At 33.9% G+C, this 23126-nt stretch overlaps 4 protein-coding genes across 23 annotated transcripts; 1 reads left to right on the forward strand and 3 right to left on the reverse strand.

Annotated features, from left to right (window-relative positions):
- Positions 1–378: 378 nt before the first annotated feature.
- On the reverse strand, positions 379–1920 carry LOC140812623 (uncharacterized). 2 transcript variants are annotated; one of them, XM_073170942.1, is made up of 6 exons: positions 1775–1920; positions 1356–1517; positions 1165–1239; positions 922–1047; positions 732–824; positions 379–621 (listed from the first exon to the last, which is right to left on the reverse strand). In XM_073170942.1, exons 1-6 carry the CDS (start codon positions 1872–1874, stop codon positions 542–544), a joined length of 636 nt encoding a protein of 211 aa, XP_073027043.1. In that variant the 5' UTR covers positions 1875–1920; the 3' UTR covers positions 379–541. The 2 variants fall into 2 exon arrangements, with proteins under 2 accessions (XP_073027043.1, XP_073027042.1); XM_073170941.1 differs by having other exon boundaries at positions 1721–1919.
- A 2181-nt stretch (positions 1921–4101) lies between these two features.
- LOC140811293 (uncharacterized) lies at positions 4102–5858 on the forward strand. Its single transcript, XM_073169157.1, has 4 exons — positions 4102–4182; positions 4377–4625; positions 4744–4773; positions 4951–5858. The coding sequence occupies exons 1-4, from the start codon at positions 4102–4104 to the stop codon at positions 5239–5241; spliced, it is 651 nt and encodes a 216-aa protein (XP_073025258.1). The 3' UTR covers positions 5242–5858.
- Positions 5859–6023: 165 nt separating this feature from the next.
- LOC140811886 (signal recognition particle 43 kDa protein, chloroplastic) lies at positions 6024–8558 on the reverse strand. The gene is made up of 2 exons (XM_073170009.1): positions 7359–8558; positions 6024–6341 (listed from the first exon to the last, which is right to left on the reverse strand). The coding sequence occupies exons 1-2, from the start codon at positions 8454–8456 to the stop codon at positions 6321–6323; spliced, it is 1119 nt and encodes a 372-aa protein (XP_073026110.1). The 5' UTR covers positions 8457–8558; the 3' UTR covers positions 6024–6320.
- A 2648-nt stretch (positions 8559–11206) lies between these two features.
- LOC140812661 (uncharacterized) lies at positions 11207–21094 on the reverse strand. Of its 19 annotated transcripts, none has more exons than XM_073170998.1 (10): positions 20855–21094; positions 20700–20778; positions 19716–19913; positions 16567–19618; positions 15689–15744; positions 15331–15365; positions 13191–13253; positions 12982–13069; positions 11698–11733; positions 11207–11558 (listed from the first exon to the last, which is right to left on the reverse strand). In XM_073170998.1, the coding sequence occupies exons 4-9, from the start codon at positions 16772–16774 to the stop codon at positions 11716–11718; spliced, it is 468 nt and encodes a 155-aa protein (XP_073027099.1). In that variant the 5' UTR covers positions 16775–19618; positions 19716–19913; positions 20700–20778; positions 20855–21094; the 3' UTR covers positions 11207–11558; positions 11698–11715. The 19 variants fall into 19 exon arrangements, 8 of the variants coding, with proteins under 8 accessions (XP_073027099.1, XP_073027100.1, XP_073027094.1 ...); XM_073170999.1 differs by having other exon boundaries at positions 11207–11603; positions 11696–11733; XM_073170993.1 differs by lacking the exon at positions 11698–11733 and having other exon boundaries at positions 11207–11538.
- Positions 21095–23126: the final 2032 nt, after the last annotated feature.

Genomic DNA, 23126 nt, shown 5'->3' on the forward strand with positions numbered 1-23126 from the left:
AAAAAAACATGTGAAATAAACAAAATAATCATCTACCTCACTATTACACCAATCTTGATTTTCCAAAAATGTGCATTATTGATGCCTAACATAAGGTAGCCGCCCCTAATATAGATGTAGCCCACGTTTGATTAAAATAATCCCAATTTTTTAAGTGATATAAGCATAAATAAATTTGGATCAAACTCAATATAATGTTTATAACAATAATAATTAATATTAATAATACATTATTATAGATATCATGTGTACTGATTTCAACAGTACAAGTCATTTCAATATCGAAAAATAAACATAATTTATTATGCAATAATTTTTCAAAAAAAAAAAAAAAACAATAAGTTTGGGCATGAAAATAAATAAATTAAACCACACGAGTATCCAATTATTCATCCTATATATTATACAATAAAAACCTCATCACTATAATCATACAATCTGTCTGAACATTATTTATTATACACGAAAATTTATTTTATTTGAATTTATATCACGTGCTGAAAAATAAATAATATTGTGAAAGTATAAAATAAAAATCTCCCTACTTCAAGTAAATAAATGCAGTAGGTATAATCAACATAGCCATCCAGCTTAATATCCCCATCGAAATAGCTGTAATTGCTGCATATATCAAAATTAAAGAAAATCAAATAAAAGTTTACAATAACGTATATGATATATATATACATGTACACATATGGTTAAAATCGAAATCGAAAACGAAAACAAACCTCCACTATCATCAGTAGAGTTTGAAGAGGAACCCGAAGTTGATTTTGACACCCTTATTCCAAGTCTTTGACAGTCGTCGGCTTGTATAGCACCTAAATTTATTCGACGTTATACGTATTATATACATATATACATACGTACATAGAGTACGGATATAAAATCGATAACGAAAATATATTATGATCTTACAATCGGAGTAGCATGGAAATGCTGAGATGTTGAGGAGATTTGAATATCCAGGGTTGCATTGGCATATGTGTGTGCGTGTTGTGTTCTTCGTGCATGTCCCTTCCCCACAATATATCCAATAACAAGCTGAAGCACACAAATTTATTTTATTAATTACCTACTTTTTATTCAAAATAAAAATATTATAAAATTAAATATATATTTGATTTTTGAGGTGAAAAAAAAAAAGAAATTATTACGTACGGTCGAAGAAAGATGTGTTGTATGGAACTGCTGGAGCTGGCGGAGCTGCTGGCATGCACGAATAATCAAGGGAACCTGCAGTATTAATTAATTTACATATGAAATAATCCTCCCTTGATCCCATCGAAATAGTCCAAATTTTAAATGAAAAGTTGTATAATTCATCATGGATTTTGAGTTTGATTACATACAATTTGGTATGATGCAAGGTAGGTAGAGTAGATTTTGCTCATCGGAATCGTTCAGCCGCGTTCGTCTCCAGCCGGAGTCGCATTGGCACCTGAAGCCGAATGGGTAACTCCGATCTGACTCACAACTTCCCTTTCCACATTGCACTTCATTACATATGTTATCTAAATTTCCAAAAACAAAACTAATGATCAATTCATTATATATTCTAAAATGGAAATCACGAAACCAAATTAAACCCCTTCTTTGGATAAAATCACACTTATTTTCAATAGGTACACACAAAACCAATTTCTAAGTTCGTCTAATTGTGTGTGCATTAAATTTCCTCCGATCAATGCATCGACGAAAATTTGAAGACTCGAACCCGAAATATAAAATCGCGATCTTCGCCATTGAGATAGTTGATAGAACTGCTTACCGTAGAAAGGATCCAGAATATCAGCCTCCGTAATTGTAATTATAGGCAATATTAAGAGTAACAAGATTGTAGTAAAACAATGAAAATTGAAGAAACCCATTATTATTATTATTTTTATTATAATAAATTAATCTTACAATATAATATGTGTGCCTATATATATATATATATATATATATATATATATATATATATATATATATATATATATATATGTTGGCGTTTAATTTGATTTATTGACTTTTGGTATATATTTAGTTGGTGGAGAAATGGTCAGACTAGATTAGATGTGGGTAAATCATGGGTGGCTGACTGGAAAATAATGTGTATGATTCCAGAAGGTCTTCGTGGAGTATTTGATTATATTACACATGGAACGTGTATTAATGTTTCTTTTTTTAATAATTTAATATATGTGAGTATGTAGTGCAATTTAATTTTTTAAAATCATACAATACGATAGCGTAAACGTTTAGTTCTAGTTGTGTTAATATATATTTATTGTTGCGTGTAATAATTATATTTGATGTGCAGAGCGATCGAAACATGGTGATTGAATTGATATATGATTAAAAAATTTGAGTTACACAATCACCACTAGCTATAACTTTTGGTAAAACGACAAACATCGACTCATTCGTTTTTCAAGTACATGTGTAGTTATGCAACAGAAATTTGATCTGGAATTTAAAAGAGAGGGTTTATGAAGATTTAGTGATATTTCCTGGACAATTCGGCTTCGCTTCAACAATCTACTTTAGGCCTTTAGTGGTTATGTCGGTAAAACATATCATTTTTATTTTTCATAATTTTCTCTCTAAATTACCAATCAACCAACAAACTAATACAAATTATTTAATTATTAAAATTGTTATAAAATTTTTATTTACATTTTTTTCTTTCTTTCATTAAATTAAATTTATATAATTTAAAAATATGATTAAAAAATAATATTATATATGTATATGCTCAATGATGTCTCGTTTCAGTTATTGGATGTTATATAATACAAGTTTCTTCGTTGAAAAAACAAACTCCTCAATTCAGTTTAAGGTCCATTTTGGATATCGACCAATCATATTTTTTTAAGAGGTCTTTTGTGAGACGGTCTCACGAATCTTTATATATGAGACGGGTCAACCCTACCGATATTCACAATAAAAAGAATACTCTTAGAATAAAAAATAACACTTTTTCATGAATGATCCAAATAAATATCTGTCTCACAAAATATGACATGTGAGACCATTTCAAACAATTTTTTACCTTTTTCTCTTATTCTTGTCAAACCACTCGCCGTGCAGAACAAGGAAGCAAACCAATTCGGATCTATGACGAAAATTGGGAATTTGACTTATTTTTTATGTTCATTCTTTTTCTTTTTAAAGGTTTAAATTTAAATTTGTTGATTTACCTTTGGCAAAAACTTGTGTGAGACGGATCTCTTATTTGGATCACCCATAAAAAAATATTACTTTTTATGCTAAGAGTATTAATTTTTATTGTGAATATGTGTAGGATTGACACGTCTCACAGATTATAATCCGTCAGATGATCTCACATGAGACACACTCTTTACCTTTTGTGTTTATGTTCATTTACAAAAAGGTACGTACAATTATTTCTATTTTCATTTTTTGATGTCGCTGAATGTGTAGAATAATATATTAATTTAGAGTGGGACGACGACGGACTTACATATTTATATCTATAAGACGAATAAAAAAAGTAATATTTTTTTCATGAATTAGATCGGATTGAAAATCTTTCTAACAAAATTGAACAGTGACAGAGTTTTTGTTATAATATAACTGAAGGTTCTAATATGCACCAAATTATTAATATATATATTTGTGTCAAAAAAATTAGACTATTTCTGTCTATCTAGAATAAAGGTAAAAACTTGTGTGAGACGATCTCACGAGTCGTATTTTGTGAGACGAATCTCTTATTTGAGTTATCCATGAAAAAATATTACTTTTTATGCTAAAAATATTACTTTTTTATTGTGAATATCGGTAGGATTGACTCGTCTCACATATTTAGATTCGTGAAACGATCTCACATAATACTCACTCACTCCTATAATAAAATAGAGCCCTTAGTAATACCTTTCTATCTTTTAGTCTCAACAATATTGAAGTGGCAAATGGATTGGCAGCTCAAAGGGAAATCCTATGCAGGACTATATATTAAAACTTAATAAACAGTTAATCAATATACATGCATATATATGTGTATTAAAATCCCACCTCCAAATTAAGTTGAATATTCGAAAATAGTGACTCAAATATATTCTTAGGTGTGTTGATTAGTATCATCTAAACATGGGCAAGGCAGGTAAATGGATCAGGAATTTGTTGGTAGGGAAAGGAACAGAAGTGGCGATTGTAGGAGAAGGGCCTAAAGTAAAACGGAGATGGAGCTTCAGATCACATAAACTATTCGATTCAGCCGAACATGAACATGAACACGACCACAACCTCGGGCATAAAACTAATGCAGCTGATACCGAAATCAAGCTGTGTATCGTGCTCATTTGGTATGAATACTCATGTTTAGTCCCAAACTTCTCCATTTGTTGGTGCATCATGCTTTATAGGGGTTGAGATATGTACAGGCAAGGAGAGCATTGCGGGCTTTACGAGGGCTAGTGAAATTGCAAGCCCTCGTGAAGGGTTACTTGGTTAGGAAACAGATGAATTATGTTCTGAGGTCTGTGCATGATGTGATGTCGATTCAAGTTCGCACCCGAATGCAAATGGTTCAAATGGCAGACCAACCCATAAAAATATCATACAAACAAACATCGGCTCCTGATGCTCAGATTCCAAAACATAGAGTATGTCTTGTCTAGTTCTTTTACGGAAATTGCATCCGTGTTTGCAAATATTATGTGTACCAGTGATTAATTGGCCACAGAATAGGGCAACATTTCCAATTACTCGTTCTAATTAACTTTATTACAGGAGAATAGGGTTGATCACGGAACAAGGGAAGTACTTACTAGGAGGATAAGTGAGCGCATGTATCACAAACAAGCTCAAAGAGTTGAAGATTATAGCTGTAGCCGTCTATCAGTCTCGCAACAAGAATATGATCTTAATCCCTGCCCTAGTCCGTCAGCATTATCCTTCACAAATTCGAGTCCTAAGTCCTTTGATGGACGATGAGAGATAATGGCACCTACAAATTCCAAACATTTCTGGATTTGGCATGAAAACAAACCATTTATTCGTAGACTAGCAAACTGCCCAGATCAAGTCACATCCAACTCCAGATTCCTACCAAAGTACATGAGCAATACTAAATCTTCAAAAACGAAAACCAGGTCGCACAGAGAATCTAAGCAACGACCTTTCCCCGCCACTGATCAGAAAAGAGGACGATCACCATCAATGGACTCGAAAATGGCAAAAACAGCGCCACTGGTCAATCAAGATTTACCAGTTCGGCAAATCCATTGACGACAAGACTAAATCAATAATCCCATTTGAGGTAGGTGTTCGTACTCTCTCTAGCGACTCATTTCTTGATGTTTAACCATTCTTGACTTTGTTTCGTTCTTTCAACTGCAGCCTCCTGTTATCTTGTATTGATTCTTCCATATCCAACAGACCAACCCGGTCAGGAAATGAACTTATTAAGGTCGAGGCAAGATTCGCACGAGTACAAAATTATATGTCACTCGCGTCCATGACAGCTGAGGGAGATCAAATACTTAACAGGAAAAGTGTACATCATACAACATTTTACAAGTTCTTCTGGTATGATTGGTGACAGACCCAAGAAAGGGTGATTTATTTCCCCTTTATGGTGAAGTATTTCCTGACTGGATTGCACCAACGCATTTATGGTGAAGTAGATTTTTTTAATCTAAGGACACGCATGTATACATATCTACGTAAGTATATATATAAATATCAAATTTTTTGATATAATTGTAAATTAATTTATGCTTATCCAACCATATTTCGGTATATTTATACAAATCATGCATGTCAACCAAATTAATATGCACGTATATGACTAAACAAATTAGACTATAATACATCCCTTGGTAATGATAAACATTTTTTAAGTATAAAACACAAATTATCATTCAAAATTTGTTATAAACCAAATAATAAGGTATACTAATAAATAATGGACCGCCTACACTAAATAGAGTTGCTCAATGAAGAAGATGATTACTTTATACTAAATAATATTCATGGCAACTGCAAGTGACTCCAGAAAACACAATGCATTCAAAATAAAGCATTTGAATCAAATGCAGCACAGGCTTTCCAAAAACGAATTCTGAATTTGATTACATAGTTCAGCTGGTGATCTCAACAAATAAATCATGCTACACAGGTGTCGCACCTCTAGCAATTAGTATATAGAAGGAATATATTTTCGGGTGCACAGGCAGATATGGAAGTTGAGAAAGAAATTTGCTACACATTTTTTTGTTTAGCAAATTTGCAGAGTATACAAACTGCAATAGAATCCAAACATACCCGAAAATAAGGTGCTGTCAATCAGATATTTCCCAAACAATTTAAGATGGCGGCTCAGTAATCTGCAGGTACAAATGATAGAATAGAAGTTAGTTATTCATTAGAACATTAAGTTAATTATACAGATAAATTAGACATCCTCAGGAAACGAAGGGGTCAATGCCAGAAGTTATATGGCTTTAGCATGTGCGCATTTACTAAATTACGATTACATGATTATGAAACTATCGTATGTTGAAAGCAGAATCCATGCATTTAGCAGTTCAGAAAATTCACATTGCTCGTGCAATTCAAGGCCAATCTTTGAGAATCAACTTTGGACCGTGTAAATCACAATGGGACAGTTGCAATTTTCTATTTTGGACTTCTTTGACTTTCAATCTCTCGAATATATTCATTTCCACATACCGCATGAATTAATAGCACAAGATACAACTAAGCCGTTAAACTCGAATCTCTTTCCTGGAACGCAGACTAATATGTTCACTTTGACGAAGTATCTCACAAGAGGCTCCCGGGGACCAGAAGTAAGTAATTGTCCTTAAGGGAGAAGACAAGCTTGATTCCAGTGGCCAGATAGAGCAAATGATAAGGTGGCTGTTTTTTTGTCAATTGGTCATCATTTGCACTATGTGAGAAATCAGATTTAGTTAGTTCTCCCCCTCAGGACTGACTACAGAACACTCATGACTCCAACATATTTGTCAATGTGGCATGAGCCCGAAAGTCGTAAAACACTCCACAAATATCCATTTAATGTGATCGATCATCCATCAATTTATTCATTCATACATCATTCACATAACCAAGAAACTTTTTGTGTCAAAAATAATGAAACAAACACGATTGATCAGCCAAAGAAAAGAATGAAACAAGTTTCAGCATGAAATCTAATGATTTGAGCCTAAAACATTGTCCACTAGATAAAATTTTGATTTCAAGAATGAAAGCTGAATTTTTAATCCCATCACAAGTTTCTGTGAAGATCATATTTTAACATAACACCAATATTAGGCACCAAAATTCAGAATCAGTCATTCACACACCAAAAGGCAAATTTAATCAACAATCGCACATACTTTACTTGACTGGCCCTTTCCGAACTCCATGATCAAATCGGGATCAACATTCTCCTCAGGCTCCCAAGTGGGCTCCTCCATATCTGTCCATTTTACCAAAAACTCTTTCTTCCCTTCTCCTCCTTCCCTCTCATCTAAAATGCTTTCCGCCACTGCGTATTCAAGCCCAGCCTCAAAATCTTTAACCAAATCCTCCCCTATCATTCCTTTCTTCACCCACTCGTTAGCCTCTCCATCTTTCCACATAACTAGATATTCCGTATTCATCCCCTTCCCTCTTCTCTCCAATATCACCTCCACCTCCGAATACTCATATATCGCATCCTCCAATATCTTTATCACATTTTCAAGCCCCAATCTCCTAGCAAATTGCACAGGATTTCCCTTTGGTGTCACCCTTAGAATACTCCTCGCCAACTCCAAAGCATTCTGCTTTCGATCATCTTCCAATTCTGGGTCCGCCCCATAATCAAGCAATAATTTCGCCACGCCAGGCTTCACATAGCCGGCGGCCATGTGCAACGCCGTCAAGCCACCGCTATTATCTCTATGGTTTATATTAGCTCCAGCCTCCGCCAGAAGTCTAACACACTCCTCCGAGCCAAGGCCACATACAAACAAAAGTGCAGTGCGACCATCTTGATCGACGGCATCAATGTCCCTTCCATCATCGGACGCAATCAACCGCTCCAGAGCTGCGGCATCAGCCTTCTTGGCAGCGGTCCACCAAGGAGAGTCGTACTCAGCAACCACGTCTCTGGCTACATAGTCGGAGGGGACCCAAGTTGGAGCATGGTCGTCTTTCCACTCAATCAAATACTCCATCCCGCGGCCATTTTGAAGCGCTCTGCTGCCGATGATCTTGTTCACCTCACCATAACTCTCATCTGCATCGTAGTCACCAAATTCTTCAGCTGGCACGGATGCTGATGCCCGGCTCTCGAGGGTGGCGAAAAGAGACAAAGTAGAAGTCTTCGGGTGGTCAAGACTGGTTTTAATGGAAATTGGGAAGTGGGTTAGGGAGGGAAGAGGGAGCGGGACGAGTGTGAGTGGAGGGGAAGAGGGCTTGAGGCGAGAGAGAGATTGAAGAATGTTCATTGAAGATTGAACGAGCAAATGCGAAGAGTTGCAGTGTAAAAGTGGCAAGATAGAAGCATACTGTACTGAGACAGACAAAAGGGGCAACTGACGGGGAGATTATGTTCATGTGGTGTGGGGATAAGAAATCACATCACGGTTGAAGGTATTTGCAGATTTGGTCCTTCATTTTGTGTTATTTTTAATTCATATCTTGGGGTCGTGGTTTGTTTGTGGGGCACACATCAATAAGTAGTTATTCCTTCACACGCTATACGTACGTTGTAATATAACGTTTTTATAAGTTGGTGTCTCTCTAGTTCTCAGTCTCACAGTAGATAATAATAATAATAATAATATCAATAGTACAGATACGCTCAGGGTGTGTTTGTGTGGATAAAAGGATCGATATAGCAATATTTTCAACGTTTTAATATCATGACCCGTTAAGTCCAAATTTTAGGATACATGATAATAAATGATATAACCGAGTCAAATATTATTAAACATCTTAAATTTTAACGATAAAAATTGACTATTACTTCATTTTATCCACTCAAAAACCCCGTATAGTATATATATCATTATTCTTAATTTGATCAAGTAATACTAAATAATTAATACGAAATTATTTTCAATTTAAATTAGTTGTTCGATAGCTCAATAACCATTGAACCTATAACATAAATATTAAAAAACAATGAATTTATCAACTGAACTATAAGTGACTTGTATTTAAATTTTATTAATAATATAGTTATTAAAACAGACATGACACCAAAGTTAGTTACTCTAAGTGCATCAAACTTAATAAAATTATATATATATATATATATATATATATATATATATATATATGGAAAATTAACATTTTATCAACCATTTAAGTAAAATATTTAGTAGTAATAAACATGAAAGTTCACTTTTAATTTTAATTCTAACATGAAAATTGAACATATTAAAAGTCCACATTTCTCATTCACAAATTAACCCACCAAATATCCTCTATTTAAGCAATTTAAGATGCCTCTAGGCATGGTTCCTTCTTTCCTAACCTATGACAATAATTAAACATTAATTATTATATTGCATGTCGTAATGATAAAAGTTTCATTAATAGTCCAATATTTCTATTTCACAAATAAACATAATATTACTATTTAATGATTGGTTTAATTTTTAAATACAACTCATAATTTTTAAAAACTCTTCAAATCTTTTGAATTTTTCGACCTTTTCAGTATATGACAAATACAATAAATTAATATAAATAAAACGTTTATGAACTTTTGAAATTTTAACATATTTAAAAATATATTATTATCAGTAAAATTGAGAAACTCTTGATATTTTTGTATATATAGATGATAAAATAGGGCAAAGGGTTGGCAAATTCCAATAAAAGGACTTAAATTAAAGTAAAAATTAAATAAATTAAATCCTAATACTTTAGTTATTCACCTATGCTTTCATTATTTATTCTGATAATTTATTAAATTGTTATATTTTAAATAATTTTAACATTATAATATAATTAATTTGATCTCCAATTACGGTCTCTTTTCCTATCCCTGCATTATATACATCATATACAAATTACAATTTATTTTGTTTATAATCAAGTGAATTAAAATTTTTCTTGACAAATAATTTTCCATTTTCACAAATTTAGTAGTGATCTTCATTAATCAAGTAAGAAATATTCAAACATTAATTATATAGTTTGTTTCCACCCTTCATTTTCTTGTGATTATGTGGCAAACATACCCTTATTGAGAATTGGTGGACGAATAAAAAATTAAAGGCAGAGCATTATTCAACCTCAACTTATTTAATAAATAACTAAGAATCTTTTAGTAATATTTAAATATTGATATTATAGAATTTATAAATTAGAAATTAAGTTCATAAAATTGGAAGTTACAAATAGACTGTAAAATGAAACTAATAAATTATACAATTGATTTTATTAAAATGTTTGTTTCTTTCCTTGTTTTTTGGGAATGAAAGTTACATCAAATAGTAGTAAATTTATTTGGTTAATATGACATGGCATTTAAGTCCAGGGAATAAAGTGGAGGCTAGAGGGGCTTTTTTTAAAAATAATATATAAAAAATAAAAATTATAAAAATATTGCAAATTAAAAAATTTTACAAAACTATAATAATCCGGAAAATGCTGTCCAGACGTTGTTATCCAGATGTTTATTAAGTTATATATTTATATTTTATAACTAAATAAAAATAATAAAAATAAGTAGAATCCGTGAGACCGTGGCAAACGTTACCTTAAATGCTTACATTGTACCACAATTTGTTGTGTGCATACATTTGCAAATATACATAATATACATATAATATTTAAAACTATAATGACGATTATGATTTTATACTAATAATCGTCATTATAGGTACACCATGATTATATTTAAAATAATGCGTACATTATTTTTATTTATAGTAATTTAATTTAAATAATATACATATAATATTTTAAAATTATACATATATATAATAGTTTTAACTTTTATATAATATTTAAAACTCTGTTTTAAAACAATTTTGCAAATATACATATAATATTTAAAACTATACATATATATATATATATAATAGTTTTAAATTTTTAAAACTATTATGATTTAAAACACTATCAACCCAAAAAAAAAATTATTGAAATCATTAGTATCATAATATATCAATAATCGTCATTGAATTCCAAAATTGTTTTTAACATTGATTAAAAAAATTCAAATCTTAATTAAGCTTTTTAGATAACTGGTTTAAATCCCTAACTTTGCCACCAAATACCACACAACTGGAGAAAAGCGAAAATTTCTTCTGGGCAAGCTTATGGCCATGGTTGCATAAGAAGAAGCTGGGCGAGTAAAACCCAACTTGAGAGCTGTTAGGCTCTCCTGTGTTTTGGAGACATCCTCTAGTTGCATAGTTTCTGTAGGCATCTCTGTCTCATTACCGACTTTGTGTGGGTTCAGCTTCATATCAGCTTGCCATTTGTTTTGTTCTCTCTCATCTCTACCATAGGCATCTGGACTCGACTTGGCAATTTCCCTGTCTGTCTACACCAAAGGTGCATCCGTATCTGTGTAGTTGACCATTTCCCTATGGAAATTTATATATATATATATATATATATATATATATAATCTAGTAAAAGTAACCAACTTTAAGTAAATGATATTACAGGAAAAGTAAACAAAAAAGGTGAAGCATGCCATTCGAAGTCCTTTCAAATACACACCTGAATGCCCCTGTAATTTTACCCATTGAGAACTCCCTTCAAGAAGTAATACATGTTATCAGAAAACTAAGGCAAACTCTACAGAAGCACTTGCTTGACACAACAAAAAGGAAAGCAAGCAAGTATTGACCATATAAGGAGATGTGAGATTCCATTCCAAATCAAATATGATAGAAAGCTTAAGTCAATTATAGACTTTGGCTGAGAAACTTTAAAGGGAAGTTGAATATCCAATTTTAAATGGTACTTAAAATCGTGATTATTATAAAAAAACTGTTACTACACTTAAAAAGCACACGAGGCTGCGCCATTGTACTTACACGCACACCAAAAAGCACACGAGGCTGCGCCATTGTACTTACACGCACACCAAGGGGAAGCTCAACAATGAAGTGCATGTGTAACGTCCCAGATTCGATAACTGTCCTCACTGTATCAAGACGGATCTTTCCAGCGTGCTTATGTCCTCACTCACACGCACCCTGAGAAACTTCCCAAGAGGTCACCCATCTTAAAATTACCCCAAGTCAAGCACGCTTAATTTTAGAGTTCTTATGTGATGAGCTACCGAAAAGAAGATGCACTTTCGTGATATGAGTAGTAGCAATCAAATCTTTTAAGTCCTCTTCAACTGTACAGTCCATTACATTGAACAGTCTCGGAATCCCTCTCATTCCCGTGTGGGTCGGTTCATTCATGTTCTCTCCACCTAGAAGCCTGCCAGGAGCCGCTCATTGTCCGTGCATGGTGATGGTTCTGCATTGTTCCTTCTCAGCTAATATCCGGTCTAAGCTTTAAATGAATTGGGTTTCGTGTGAGTTGCTCCGAGATCAGCGCGTGATATGTTGTGATCTCAGCAAGAGAGGTAGTACTTTTTGGAGTGTGGCAGTCCATTGTATCTTTTGGTCGATCTTGTTGGAGCGAAACACAAGGATTTTCGACAACGTAGCATGATTGGCTGACGAATGTTGGGAAAATATCAGATTTAGGGCTGCAGTTTGGACTAGGAAGCTCTCAGATTTTAAGCATTTATCGATTTCAGATTTGGCTAAGGATTACCGCTTTATATGTTGATGATGCGATCAGAACGTTTTTTTATCTTTTACGTAATAACAAATATCTTGTCCGCTTTTTTTGTAAACTTTACCCTAAATTTATCTTAATAAAATATTGTTTCTTATTAAAAAAGTTAGTAAATTTCCATGAATAACGTTGCTTGGAAAATGAGAATAGTGCAAGTAAAGTTTAATTTAGAGCAAGCAAACAATTTTATCAAATAGTAACCTGCAAACGGAAGTAGTTGATAAAATCCTTCTTTCCCAAGGCACCAATAGATTCTTTAATAATATCCTCAGTTTCTGCGATTACACTTCTGGAAGAATTAAAAACACAACTAAGGATTGAATACACACAAAATTACTGAAATTGTGCCTGTACTAGATATTGATGTAACTTATCAAACTGACATTTGAAGTCTTACATCGTGTGCATACCTTAGAGTAATTGTAAATCGATTTCCTTGGAGTTGCCCAAGAAGAAGACCACCATTAACATGGCTGTACAGATATTTAAGGAAAAAATAGAGTCAAGTTTAGAAAATGCACGCGGACACACCTTGCAAGGTCAGGCACATACAAGAAATTTCCGAGTTTAGCTAATTTTTCATTCAGTACCGCTAAACTATTAGCTCACTGCCTAAAAACTGTAACCTGTCAGCAATGACAAAGGTACAATACTTTGCATGATAAGAATAATAAAACAGCAAAAAATCCATTATTATGCGGTAAATTTAATGTAAGCTAATGCAGAAATTACATCATCTTAGATATCTCTTAAATGGATAGAATGTGATTACCTTCACTACAAGAAAAACGACTTTCCGCAGCACGTCATCAACAGCGTACATTAAAAGTACGCTGCGAATACTACTTTTCACGGCGTGCACCCACCCGTGCGCCGTTAATAGTGTTGCACTTGATACTATTAACGGCGTGCATTAAAAGCACGCTGCGGATAGTACTATCGACGGCGTGCATATAAAGCACGCTGCGGATAGTAACTTGATACTATTAACAGCGTGCATTAAAAGCACGCTGCGGATATTACTATGGACAGCGTGCATTAAACGCATGCTGCGGATAGTAATATTTGCAGCATGCTTTTTTGTATGCTGTTAATAAATTATATAAACAACAGCGCACAATAAACGCACACCGTTAATAGTAATATTAACGACGTGCAAGTTTATGCGTGTTGTTAAAAATAAATCTTTTTTTAAAAAAAAAATCGTTTTCAGACATTAACAGCGTACATTAATCGCAAGCCGTTAATACTTAATAGTATTATTCACGGCCAGCATATTATTAGCACGCTAAGGAAAATGAGGTCGAATTTCGATTTCAGGCCACATTTAGCGACGGTTTATCTAAAACCGTCGCCGATGTAAACTCGAATGGCATAAACATTTAACGACGGTATCTAAAACCGTCGCCGATGTACATCGGCAACGGTTATCAAATACCGTCGCTAAAAGAATACATCGGCGACGGTTTATTAACAAACCGTCGCAAACAATCGCAAATTATCTATTTAAATCCTATCTCCGTTGTCCTCCAAACCATTTAACAAGACTTAAAATTTTCTGATTTTAGTTTCGATTTAGATACCTGTTTTATTTCAATTTGTTAATTTTTTAATTGTATTTTTTATTAAAATTTGTTAAATTATAAAAGTTAATTTTTTTTATATTTACGCAAATTTAGCGACGGTTTTTAGAACCGTCGCAGAATTTTAAACCGTCGCTCTAATTAAAGACCGTCGCTATATCAGCGACAGAATTACAATTCCGAACCGTCGCTGCCAGGCGACGGTTTTATATAAACCGTCGCTAATATTTGTTTTTTTATGACTTTTAACGGTGTACGCATGAATGCTGTGGAAAGTTTGTATTAACAGCGTACATAAGCACGCCGTTGATAATAGTATTAACAGCGTGCAATGCACGCCGCGGATAATCTTGTACTTTTAACCGCTTGCAACTTTGCAGCGTGTAATGCGCGCTGCGGAAAGCCCGTATGCGCGCTGCGAAAAACCATTTTTGTTGTAGTGCTTATTTACGTACTTTCTAAACTATATAAATGTCATCATTGCGTGTTCTTAGTTTAAATAAATAGGTAGGGATCTATCAAAACCCCCATTATGGCTCCGACGGTGTTTCTAGAAAATGACAGCCAATGTGCAAAAAAATCTAAGCTTGCTACTATGATAGATACACCAAAATGCTAAAAAACAAACAAATAAAAAAATGAAAAAGAAAAAACTCAAAGAAACCTCTCTGAAATTCAACATAGAAAAATGTAAAAAAGTAAGACACCCATTCCGGGACATACAGCAGACTGAGATTTTTGTACACGAGTAAGCAATTTACAGCTCCGTTAACACTGAAAGGTGAATTATGGACAACAATTTTCCAGAATTAAAAGTATACGGGCAATAACTACTTTGAATGCAAAATGGATATCATCTTTAAGAAAGTTAACTAGTTATTATGTTAATAATGGGTAGTCCAATATAAAACTAAAAGAGGATGAATGTTCATCTCAGTGCAGCAAAAAAATAGATGAGACAAATTACCCTTTGAGTAGACATGAACCGTTTATCTTTTGTTCCTGCAAATCCAAAAGACCTGGGCTAATAATGAAAAGAGAAAAACTTGAGAGAATTGTTAACCTCATGGCAGGTAGTGTAAGACTGAAAAAGCTTTTGAACCATAATCGTAAGTCAAAAGACAGCAAAAAAACATGTCCATAGGCTGATAGGAGAAATGAGGCAGTAAATTAATGGAAGCATGTTTATCCTCCAAATGTCATGCATTATTACCTTTAGTCAGCAGTGAAGGGTAACTTCATACAGCCAAGTAAATATTTACTATGGGCTTTGCTTGAATAGTAAAAGGAGATTAAAATAAAAAGTCGAATGACATGCACAGTACCTGAATGCGAAGCAATTTTTTAAGAAGCCAGAGGGCATCTTGTGTATCCTTGTTCTCTTTGTAAAGATGAAACATGAAAAGATTAAGCAAAAATCCACTTTAATGATGCAATGGAGCTAAACTCCATAGGAAAATAAGGCCAAATGAGGAGCTATTATCAGTTTTAGCAAAAAAATCTCAGCGGATAACAACTATCAGATCACCATATGCAGTATGCATCCATAGGTGATTGTTATGCACTGTTTCAGTTACCGAATCGAAGTCAAGATATGAAGATGTAATATCAAGGATGAAACCAACCAAACTATTTTAACATGTCATGTCATGTCACTCGATTTTACGTGCCCCGCCCGTAGGTTCCTTTGTGTCGTTGGGGATTGAAATAGGAGGTTTGGAAGGAATCCTGAACCTGTGGTGGGAATATCGTCCTTGTGCTAATCGGTCCGGTCTCTGATCTTCAAGGAATTCCAGGTCACCTGCATCAATAGAATGCAGATATGACTTAACCTTAGAACACTCGCATTATTTTCAACCTTCATAGTCATAAATTAAACTTTTTTGGTTCTGATCAGCCCCATTTCTCGAACGTTCAATCAGGGTTCAATGAATGAGGCCACACAATAAACAAGATTACAAAAACCATTAGCTAAATTGAGTTTTAACCTTTAGTGAAAAAGGAAAGTTGCATTTATTTTGTGTTGATAAAATAAGCAAATCACGATTATTTGTTCAAATCAAATAGGCCATTCACATTGTATGTTAAATATTAGAGCCTTGCACTGTATTTTTAAGACTACAATGTTGTTTTGCACATTGGAGATCAATAAGTGGCACATTACTCGCTGAATTCCACGAATATGCAATGGATAAGGTCATACGCATTTCTTTCTTCTGAACCGTCTTAATTGGCCATTGAAGCTTGTGGGAGCATTGACTATCTCTTGCTGTAACCAATGAAACGTACATTTGTTTGATAAAAAAGAAAAATAAATAGGTCAAAGTGAAGGATTTCAGACCAATTAGTCTTACAACAAGTTTGTATAAGATAATAGCAAAAGTTTTAACAAAAAGGATTAAGATTGTCATGGCAGAAACAATATCCGAATCTCAGAATGCGTTTGTTGAAGGAAGACATATACTCGATTGTGGCCTTATTGCGAATGAACTACTGGAAGAGGGTAGGAGGAAGAAGAAGAAATGGTGGGTATTGAAGGTGGATTTCGAAAAGGCATATGACAATGTGGATTGGGATTTCTTGGATTTTGTTTTAAGGAAAAACGGGTTTGGATAGAGATGGAGAAGATGGATAAAAGGATGTGTGTCAAATGTATCATTTTATGTTATGATCAACGGAAGGCCAAGAGGTAAATTTAATGCTTACAAAGGGCTTAGACAAGGTGATCCGTTGTCTCTTTTTTTGTTCAACTTGGTAGTGGATGTGTTGGGGAGATTGATTGATAAAGCCAAGGATGAGAATTTACTAAGAGGGGTCGAGGTTGGAGATATAGATATATCATATTCAGTTTGCGGATGATACACTTTTCTTTGTCAGGGATGATGATCATATTAGGTTTTTGGTGCAAGTTGTGAGATCATTTTGCTACATGACCGGATTAAAAATCAATTGGGAAAAGAGTGCTTTGTTGGGAATTCACGTTGAAGAAGAAGAAGTTGAACTGTTAGCACAACAAATTGGAAGTAGTATAGACAAGTGGCCGATTAAGTATTTGGGTGTGCCTTTTGGTGGAAATCCATTACAAGCATCGTTCTAGGAACCTATTCCGTCTAAGATGTTGAAAAAATTGACAAGTTGCAAAAAAGTTTTTTTGTCAAGAGGGAGAAGATTAATTTTGATAACATCTGTTTTAAATTCACTTCTCATATACTATATGTCTCTTTTCAGGGTATCTAAAGGTATAGCGGAAGAGTTGGAGAAAATTTCAAGGAACTTTTTATGGGATGGAGCGGATGGTGAAGTTCCTAATCACTTGGTTGCGTGGGAACAAGTGTGCAAACCCAGAAAAAAAAAAGATTGGGTATTGGGAAAGTTATGTTGAGGTACAAGGCTATGTTGGGTAAATGGTGGTGGAGATTTTACATAGAACAGGGGACGTTGTGGAAGAAGGTAATAGTGAGTAAATATGGGTTAAATGAGAATGGGTGGGATGCGAGTTTAGCAAGAAACGTTACTTTTAGATGCCCATGGAAGTTTTTTTCCCGAATATACCCGATTTTTCAGCAACTAGTTTCGATTGAGGTTAGAGGATGTAACAAGACTAGATTTTGAGAAGATAGGTGGTGGGGGGATTACTCCTTCAAAGAACTTTTTCCGGGCTTATTTCGGCTTTCCGCAGTTCACAGTTTGCCTATATCACACTTTGTTCATTTTGACAATTCGTCGTCTACCCAATCGTGGGATTTGCATTTTAGAAGGGTTGTGAGAGATGATGAGCTGTTTCAGTTGACGGAGTTATTAGGTTTCTTAGATAGGACTAGGTTGGTTGAAGGGGTAGATGGCTATCGGGTATGGAGTGGGGATCTTTCTCGGTAAAATCTTTCCTTGAGTCGTTTTTTCCTCATACTCGCTTCCCAGTTTTTCCTTTTTTCCATGTTATTTGGAAGGTTCCGGTTCCGACAAAGATTCAGGTATTTTCGTGGACAACGATTCTGGGTAAGCTACCGATCTTGGAAATGATTCAAAAAAAGTGGCCCTCAATTGCTATGAGTCCCAATTGATGTGTGTTGTGTATGAATGAAGCTGAAACGCAGGATCATATGCTAATTCATTGTGCATTCACGAATGGTTAGTGGACCAGAGCTTTGAAAGAACTGGAATTGCTTTGGATGGTGCCTAAGTCAACGATAATTTTATTTGCTATGGATCTAGGACAACTACAGAGTACGAGGGGAAGAATTTTTTGGCAAGTGGTGGTGCAAGGCATATACTGGGTCAATATGGCTAGAAAGAAATCGAAGGATTTTTGAAGATAAGGAGGACATCAGAGATCAGTGCTGGGATAAAATCTAGACAAAAGTTGTTTGTGGATCAGCATTCATGATAAGTTCAAGAATGTGATGATCTTAGATATTTTGAGAGATTGGTCTTATGTGTATCATTGATACAACTTTGATATTATGTAGCTTCTGTTGCTAGTGGACAACTAGTCCACTGTTGTAATTAACTCTTATCATATCACTAATAAAATATTGTTTCTTATACAAAAAATGCTCACAATTAAAACCGTTTCTACATCCTTGCATAAAATGAGCAAGAACCTTTATCTCTCTCCGTTCTTGAGAGAGTACAATCTGGAAACTTAATGACCCAGAGAGAGCATTTATTTACTACACATTTGACAAACAAACAATAAAAAAAATTAATTTCTTATAAATCAATACATACTTTCACAAAGGAAGCCAGCATCAACACAAAGTTATATCCTCATATTCCGGTAGCGCTGAGCGAGCTAAAAAATTAACTATGTATGTTGTAATTTTGTTGTGAATGACTGTCCATACTGATATTAAAAAATTATGCCACTGATATAATTATTTTCTTTAAAAAAGTTCCGATGATATGTCTGGAGTCAAAGACCTATTTTTCTTATATCTCCTACTTCTTTCCCCGTGATACCCAATATCCAGTTTATCCCTTAGGAATTAGGGTCTTAAAAATCAAATACATTATGTGCATTGAAACATTAAAAAAAATCACCTCAGAAACTTGTCAAGGTGTTCTGGCCAACTATCTGAACCTCTACAATCATAAGGTCTGTCACCTCGATCTTTTCTTTTCCTCTAGTCCCTTCCCTTTTCATTCTTTTTACCCAAATCCAGCCGCAGTCTGATGCACTTCGATGAGGAATCTGGTCCATCTATGGTGTCAGAAACAAAGAATTTCAGTTTCTCCTTAAAGAAGTTATGAACCGCCTGAAAAGTAGATAAACATCCTTTCTTAAGACCAGAAACAAATAGTATGATATAAAACCAATGCGTAAAATTATTGAGCAGAACTTGTCCAAAATACCGTGAGATGGGACTTATCAGAACTTGGAGAGAGAACAACTGATTCATTGCTGCCCCCAACACTGGAAGAAACTTGACCTATAAAAGCTTTCAACTTCTCTGGATCAATGCCACCAGCAAGAACTCTAAAGATTTCTATCTCCGGACTATAATCTTTAGCCAATAGATCACACATTTTTTCTTTCTTTCCCTCAGCAATCTATTAGACCAAGTTTTAAGTGTTTTAACAGAAACTGTCATGTTACTCAGGATGGGACCAAGAGTTGAGCTGACAGGCCATCGAATGTCGGGGTGATTTCACATATTTCTGGGACAAAATTTGATTCAGAAAACTAAAGTTTGAATTTTTTCATTACTTGAGCACGAAAAGTCCCCTCAGCTCACTTCCAGCTAGGGATGTAAACTGAACCAAATCGTTTTTGAGCTATTCGAAGCTCGATTCGATAAAAGCTCGTTTGACGATAAAAGCTCGTTTGAGCTCGTTTAATGAGGCTCGTTAAGCTAAACAAGCCAAACTCAAGCTTTACAGTATTCGGCTCGTTAGCTCGTGAACATGTTCGTTGGTAAGTTCATGAGTAATCTTTTAGATGAAAAAATTATAGTTTTAATATTTGATTTATTATTTTGCATATTATTTATGAAATATATAGAAAATTCTATTAAATTTATTTATTATAATAAATTTACAAATTTTAATAAAAATAATATATTTTTCTTTAAATATATAATTTATTTTTTAATTAATTTAATGAAAATTTAAATGTATAATTCATATTTATTAAGCTCGTTTAGGATCAATAAATGTTTGAATAAGCTCGTGAGTCGTGCATATATTCGTTAAATAAAGCTCGAGCTCGGCTCGATTATAAACAAATCAAGCTCAAACATTCAAGAGTTTGGTTCGACTCGACTCGATTACATCCCTACTTCCAGCCGCTAATGTCAACGTAATATACCAAAGTAAATAAAGTATCGAGTTCAGCACCTCTGGTGGAGCATCTAGCGAGGTTAGACGAACAATATTTCCATCCAAATCGACTTCATTCACAATAAAATAAGAATATCTGGGAAAAAACGTTTCCAATCGAAAATCAGAAAGGCCTCTACCTCTGGCATTGGATTTTTCAACTCTGTGATTACCTCTGCTTGAGAAACCCGTGAAATCCCGGGCGACGGGAGATGTAGCAAAGGATCTCGACATCGGATTCTTCGGTAGATGTCATGTTGATCCTGTTAGAGAAAGTGGAGAGGTTTGGGGAGGACTTTACTTAGATTTTATGTTCTTTAGCCGTTAGGGACACAGCAGACAATCTTATGTGCACGTGTTTTTGCGGCAGTTTGATTCAGAATTGGTCTTGAATCAATCCGGTTGTAATTAGGTTCAATGCGGAATAAGGGGCGGCGAAAAATATCCGATTTTCGGTATTCGAGATTATCGTACCGAATTTATTGAAATTTTTTATATACCGAAATTTTCGTTATGCTATGATACCGATACCGAAATATTCGGTATGATAACGATATGAAATTTGAATTTTCGATATATACCAAATGTCAAAATAATATATATAAATTTAAAAACATATAATATTTTTAAATAATAAAGTTATATTTTTTGTAAAAAAAATATAAGGTATTTTTTGCGTATAAAACGATATATATCAATACCGTGGCAAATAAAGAATTTAACTTCTGTTTGGACTCATCATATTGGAATAGTCCAAATCAAAATTAAGTTAATCAACTCGACTCATAATTGAGAATTTAAACTGCTGAGAAGTCTTATCTCTCAACTAACCTTACAGCTAGCTAGAGGACTGGATATTGGGTTTCGACTTGTTAAAAAGCTGACATGCTTAAAAAATCACCGGACCTCAGACATTGTTACAAAGATAGCGGATAAAGAAGTCACAAATGTTGCAGTTGAAGTTTATTAGTGTTCATTGATATCTTAAGGAATTTGCTTAGTATCGGTGATCACTGACATTGGAATTACAAGATAATGAATTTTTTTTATATATACATTCGGTATGATGGTATTTTACCAATACCGTATTGAAACTTCAGCATACTGACTTTTTGATATACCGAAAAGATTGTACTACGTAACGCTATCATTTTTCTCCTATCAATATTTTCGGTACGGTAAGATAGACCGTATTGACCATCTCTAGTCAATGTGGGTTAAGATCGAAACAAATTGATATTTTAATTGAATCGTATTGGTTTTTAAAGATCCTGATATAGAATCGGTATCAATCGAGTCCGATAACAAGATCTTGTCCATTTCGATCCTGAATCGGCTCAAATCTGGTCTGGAACCAGTTTTTTAAAAAGAATTTTAAGTATTTTGTTGTTTAATAATTGGTTCTTGTAGTTCTATTAATATACAAAATGTTGGTTAACAAATGATATGTTTAGGTACATACATTGAAAATAATAAAAAAGACTGATTCAATCTGATCTCAATTCGGCCTTATACTTTATAATCAGAAACAGGTTAAATCCGGTCCGCAACTCCCTGGATTCAGAAAAAGTTTCCTTCGAAATATTGCTCGGATGGTTCGGAAAGAAATAGAGTATGAGATATCTTCAATAGAGCATTTTTGGCCATCTACAAGCTCATCTAGTGCAGTGACCTGACCCTCCCCCGTCTTCACAGAGGCCTAATCAACTCAGTTAGAAAACATTTATTCTTTTAATGTTCCTTAGTTGTTATTTTATTTGGAACACATAATATTTTCTTTCATAATATTCAAATCAGGTTGAGAGTGTCCAAACTTATCTACCTGGCACTCGCTTCTACTCTGCAAGGGCGGACGAAAAGGTGGAATTGAAAGGACAATATATAGAGTTGATCAACATTTAATGAAATATTTATTTGGTTTAAATCTTTATTTTATAATAAATGTAATATAATTATTTATTATAATCAAAGGGGATGTATGTGACAAATATCTTATTATCTTGAGGTTTTAATAGTATTTGTTCGAAATCTTTTGTAATGAGAGCTTCCCAATTTTGGTCGGATTAGATTAATCATATTAGTATATCATATTAATATGACAATCACTAGTGCTATTCAAGAAGAGAAAATATAGAAGAGTTAAACCAACTACAAATGTGAATCAATATTGCAAAATCAAAATAGTTGAAGAGAACAAAATGAAATGAACCCTTCTATTTAATTGGATTTACTTGAACTCAGGGACGTAGCCAGAAAATTTTTGACCTAAGGCTCAATGACTCGATAAATAATAGTGACATTAACTAAATATAAGTTATTGCTCTGCGGTTTTTTATCGAATAAAACTCATCGATTATTGAATCAATATCTATCCTTCCATTAAACTTTCTTTCAATGTAGATAATCATATAATATGTCAATAACCCTTCTTTCATCGTATTCCAG

The sequence above is a fragment of the Primulina eburnea genome, chromosome 14 (genome assembly GCF_022965805.1).
Source record: "Primulina eburnea isolate SZY01 chromosome 14, ASM2296580v1, whole genome shotgun sequence".
Classification (NCBI taxonomy): domain Eukaryota; kingdom Viridiplantae; phylum Streptophyta; class Magnoliopsida; order Lamiales; family Gesneriaceae; genus Primulina; species Primulina eburnea.

Bases quoted from the DNA above. Each gene is read 5' to 3' on its own strand.
- LOC140812623 (XM_073170941.1), bottom strand. From the start codon at position 1,874: ATGGGTTTCTTCAATTTTCATTGTTTTACTACAATCTTGTTACTCTTA. The intron at 1,048-1,164 runs GTACGTAATAAT...TGTGTGCTTCAG, and splicing joins CAACACATCTTTCTTCGACC to CTTGTTATTGGATATATTGT. The intron at 622-731 runs GTTTGTTTTCGT...TGATATATGCAG, and splicing joins CTCTACTGATGATAGTGGAG to CAATTACAGCTATTTCGATG.
- LOC140811293 (XM_073169157.1), top strand. From the start codon at position 4,102: ATGGGCAAGGCAGGTAAATGGATCAGGAATTTGTTGGTAGGGAAAGGA. The intron at 4,183-4,376 runs GTAAAACGGAGA...CATGCTTTATAG, and splicing joins TTGTAGGAGAAGGGCCTAAA to GGGTTGAGATATGTACAGGC. The intron at 4,774-4,950 runs GTACTTACTAGG...GGACGATGAGAG, and splicing joins TTGATCACGGAACAAGGGAA to ATAATGGCACCTACAAATTC.
- LOC140811886 (XM_073170009.1), bottom strand. From the start codon at position 8,456: ATGAACATTCTTCAATCTCTCTCTCGCCTCAAGCCCTCTTCCCCTCCA. The intron at 6,342-7,358 runs GTATGTGCGATT...TTGTACCTGCAG, and splicing joins GAAAGGGCCAGTCAAGTAAA to ATTACTGAGCCGCCATCTTA.
- LOC140812661 (XM_073170991.1), bottom strand. From the start codon at position 20,915: ATGTCGAGATCCTTTGCTACATCTCCCGTCGCCCGGGATTTCACGGGT. The intron at 19,914-20,699 runs GTGCTGAACTCG...TTGGTCTAATAG, and splicing joins CGCTAGATGCTCCACCAGAG to ATTGCTGAGGGAAAGAAAGA. The intron at 19,564-19,715 runs GTATTTTGGACA...CTGACACCATAG, and splicing joins CTGATAAGTCCCATCTCACG to ATGGACCAGATTCCTCATCG.